Source organism: Poecile atricapillus, chromosome Z (genome assembly GCF_030490865.1).
Source record: "Poecile atricapillus isolate bPoeAtr1 chromosome Z, bPoeAtr1.hap1, whole genome shotgun sequence".
Lineage (NCBI taxonomy): Eukaryota > Metazoa > Chordata > Aves > Passeriformes > Paridae > Poecile > Poecile atricapillus.
This window is the reverse complement of record NC_081289.1, coordinates 98,349,789-98,354,280: the sequence shown is the minus strand read 5'-3', so window position 1 is coordinate 98,354,280 and position 4,492 is coordinate 98,349,789. Positions and strand designations below refer to the sequence as shown.

General features: G+C 44.3%; 1 protein-coding gene across 1 annotated transcript; it reads right to left on the bottom strand.

The window, feature by feature from the left end:
* Window positions 1-562: 562 nt before the first annotated feature.
* LOC131592897 (cyclin-dependent kinase 4 inhibitor B-like) lies at window positions 563-4,239 on the bottom strand. Its single transcript, XM_058864798.1, has 2 exons — window positions 4,056-4,239; window positions 563-1,812 (listed from the first exon to the last, which is right to left on the bottom strand). Exons 1-2 carry the CDS (start codon window positions 4,191-4,193, stop codon window positions 1,516-1,518), a joined length of 435 nt encoding a protein of 144 aa, XP_058720781.1. The 5' UTR covers window positions 4,194-4,239; the 3' UTR covers window positions 563-1,515.
* Window positions 4,240-4,492: the final 253 nt, after the last annotated feature.

Below are 4,492 nucleotides of genomic sequence, written 5' to 3'. Positions count from 1 at the left end.
TTTTTTTTGTGTGTGTTTGTTTGGTTGGGTTTTTTTGTTTTTGTTTTTGTTTTTGTTTGGGTTTGTTGGTTGGTTTGTTGGTTGATTGGTTGGTTGGTTTTGGTTTGGTTTTGGGTTTTTTTTGAGAGGAGATTGATTCTCCATCCGTGCTTCTATTTTAAAGAAATGGGTCTGGCTCTGCTTTGGGACCTGTGCTCTAACCAGAGGAAAACCCTCCCACTTTTAAAAATAGCTCATAAAGTTACACAAAGGAACAGAGATCAGGTGAGCTTTCTTTTTGCTCTTTAAGTGTTGTTTTCAAGGAAATAAACTATTTGGGTGTATTTAATTTGTGTGTGCGTGTGTGCTTAAATAATGAATATATGCAAAAAGTCCTGTTATCCGACTAGCATCATTATGTTGTGTGTAACCATATTTATTTATGCAGGCACACACACAAAAACTGAAAGCAACAAACAAAGTTGAAATAAATAACACCACCTAAGTATTGCTGCATACAGAATCATTAAATAGTCGAACACGAGGAGTGACTTATTTTTAAGCCAATCTTTTTCATGTTTTATTACTGAATAGTAGCAGATATTTCATCATGCATAAGTGGTATGTGCATTGAGTAAATGATAGAAATTACATAGGAAAAACAGAAAACAAAAACCGAAAGTTTGCAATGATCCAGATTTATAACCAAATGCAGTAATTTGCTGTTGTTTCCAAATATCTGGTTTAGAGACCCAGAAAGATGTCTAAAAGGAAGAAGCTTGTTTTCCCTATCTTCAGAGCAAATGGGGTCTCTAAATGCAGAAAAAGATGCAGTAACTAATTGATTGCCTGTTGTTTTCTCACACGAATTTCTGTGAATACAGCTACACAAAATGTTTGTAGTTCCCAAACTGTAATGTTGATCAGCATTAAATTTTTTACCATTCATTCACTGTTATATCTCGATGTTAAAACTGTGTGTTGAGTAGGCTGGTGAGGGGAGAAGATCTGGGGATTAATTAAATTTGTCAGTGATATAGCTAAAGTGTTTCGTAACTCTTTCAGAGTGCGACAACATAAAAAGATCTCAAGGAATAACTAAAATACAAAGATTTGCAGGGCAGTGAGCAGGCCAGTAAGGGAAGTACAGCATTCTCACTTCTCTAAGCAGCTTTACTGTAAAAAGAAAAAAGGAAAAAAAAAAAAGGGAGGGGGGGGGGGAAGGCGAACATTTAATTTTTTTCCCCCCCTAGAGCACAAAAGAGCCGTCTACTGGTAGTGCTCTGCCCGCTGGAGAGCATGAGAGGGAGAAGCAGGAGCGCTAATACGGATTGAGTTTTGGATTTTTTTTCCTCTTTTTCTTAGGAAATTGAGCAGCAGACGGCGGAGCCAGAATGCCCAGGACGCACTGGACACAACTGCAGTCGGGTATCAGGAGCGCCGCCAACCGTGGTGACTCAGCGGCAGGATACTCAAGGGGGAGGGGGGCTGCAGGGGACGAGGGGACAAGAACTCAGCGGGACGGCCGGGGGCGGGTCAGCGCTCAGCCTTCTCGGCGGCCCCCGCGGCTCCTGGAAGGGACGGAGGGTCGCGCAGGTATCGCCCCACCGCTCCGTGCGGGCCCCCCGCCGCCACGTCGAGGGGCAGGCGGCCGCGGCCGTCGGGTAGGTGGATGCTCGCCCCGGCCCGGTGCAGCACAGCCAGGGTCTCCAGAAAACCGGCGCGGGCCGCGTCGTGAACCGGGAGGCAGCCGGTGCGCGGGTCGGGGCGATTGGGGTCGGCTCCGCGCCGCAGCAGCAGCTCGGCCACCCGCGGGCTGCCCAGCATCATCACCTGCGGGGAGAGACAGCGTCAGCGGCCGCCCCGAGCACCGCCGGGAGCCACCGCCGCGGAGAGCCTGGGGAGCAGCCGGGGCTGGCGGCGGCCGGAGCGGCGTCTCTTTTGGGGCGTAATTCTGCTACGTCGGCCACTTGTAGTCGTGACCTGCATGTATTGTGACAACCGTTTGCGATCTTCCGTATGGGTCCCTTCCAAGTCGAGATAGCCTATGATTAGATGATAAATCAAAAATATTAGTTAGTGGTTTCCAGACTAGGTACAATACATGTGTATGTTCTGCTTCACGTTTATACCATTGATACACACCATGGTATAAATGGTACTTTGTGGCGTGTGTATAAATATATTTATGTGCACACAGACGTTTATACACAGATACAAACACAGTTATGTGTGTGTGTGTACAGATACATACACACAATATAGATATCGTTTATGTAATGTACCCTTTATTATATAATAAATAGTGCAAATATATATATTATAAATACATTTAGACATGTACGTATATTAAAAATATATTAACTACATTTATACGCAAAAGAGTTTGTAAATATTTATATAATGCATATACACACCATGTATTTGGTGACAGCCCTGAGGGACTTCTCATTGAGGTTGCTGTCACTTTAAATGCATTAACGATTTATCAACGGTCAGCACAGCAATGGGGCAATGCAGCTGGCTGTGGCTCTTTTGGCATTCCGTGTGGATATTTCCGACTTTTCCCCTCCTGGCGTTGGGATAAAGATGGTTCTTTCTTTTTTTTTCTCTTTTAGCTCAGTCTTATTCTCAGAGGTGTGAGAGCAGCTGCTGAGCACTCATGAGCAATGCACAAAACTTAACTGATGTAAAATTCCGAATGATATTTTGTGTCTAAATGGCAAATTCCTGATGACATTCTGCTTATCTGCCAGCTGCAGAAACTTTCAGCGATGTTTGATCATACACGACTGAGCAAAACCCACCCAACAATAAACCCAAATCAACCAAAAACCAAAATAAATTTGCACATGGGGTTTTACTTCCCTTACTGTCTTGGTCATTTTCAGTGGAATTTTAACTGCCATAAATTGTGACTTAATACTTTGAAAAAGATCTTAAGACTGGGTTTTTCTATCAATTTATTTATTGGGACTTTGATTTGTGCACTTCAAATAATTTGGTTTATTTATAGTAGAAGTGTGAAAATACTTATAAATGTCATAATATATAAATTCCCGATATTAATCTTTTCCAGAAAGAAAAAGAGGATCCACACATTCAAGTGTCAGACATTTTACAAGTTATTGACAAGAGAAAGAGAACTTAGTCTGAGATGAGGAAAGAGATAATTTATTAGAGCTCGGAGATTTTTTTTCATCTGTAATTTGAACATAAAACTGAAATAAAACGAATAAATTTCTGACAGCCTTTCTCTAAAATATACTTCAGAAAAATATTTCTTTTTTTTATGTAAAGCACAAGGACCAAAATGGCTGTTCAGCTTAGCTGATGAATCATTAAATACATCTCTTCAAATGACAACTCGAAAAATCTTCATGAGATACACCACTCTAGTTTAAATCACAGTTTATTTACGGTTCAATGAATATTTTAAAAGTGTCTACCTAAGTATGTCGATTCATATAACACACTTTTAACTCTCAAACTGCCTGGAAAGCAACTCTACATACTGGTGCTTCTAACATCTATCAATAAGTGCTGCCACTATTAATGGAAACAGAATACTAAAATTACTATTACTAAAAGAAGAAAAGAGGTGGCTACTGATATATACCTAGTTTCAAGTTACAATTTTTACCATCACGGTTTCTAGGTTCTTTGTTCATGAATATACAAGGGACCCCCCCACTTCGATTTCGTTGGGGAAAAAATACCTGTTCGTGCCATATTTTAAAAATTAATAAATTTTCTCGAAGTACAGATAATTCCCCAAACCTATCTGGGTCATTATCCGGAAGAGGATTTTGCAGTCCCACTTCTCATTTTGAGTATCCCCTAGAAAAATTCGTTTGCTGACATGTGCTTCCCACTACATTCCATCTTGGATTTTCAGGATTTATTGAACAATAAAAGGTCCATTTGAATTCAGACAGCTGCGGCTGGAGTATGGTTCCGATCATAACAATAAAAATTCATTCTAAACAGGTAATACCCATCCTTCCCCGCCGGCGTGGTAGAGCTTCGCCCCTGCCCCCGCATCCAGCTGCCCCCTCTCCCTTTGTGCTCCGTACCTGGAGCGGGGTTCTCCCGAAGGCGTTGGTCCCGTTGGGATCCACGCCTGAGTCCAGGAGCTTCTTCACCTCTTCGTGGTCCCCGCGGGCGGCGGCGCTGCACAGGCGGTCGACGTCGCTTCGGGGGGATCCCTCCATCGCCCCCCACCGACCTGAGCCACACGGTTGCCACTGGCTTTCCCTCTTCACTAACTGCGATCTCGTCTGACGCAGTTCTTTTTTTCCCCAGGGCAGCGGCCGCCCCCCTCTGTCCGGCCCCCATGTCCCCTCCCCGCCCCGCGCACTGCTCCGGCGGGACAGGCGCTGCGGTATCCGCCCTCCCCCGGCTCCCCGCGGCTGCAGTAAAATCCGCGCACCCTCCCAGAGCCGGGAGGCACCGGCAGAGGGGCGAAGGACCGGGGGATGCCAGACTGGTCCTCAAGCACGGCATGTCGCAG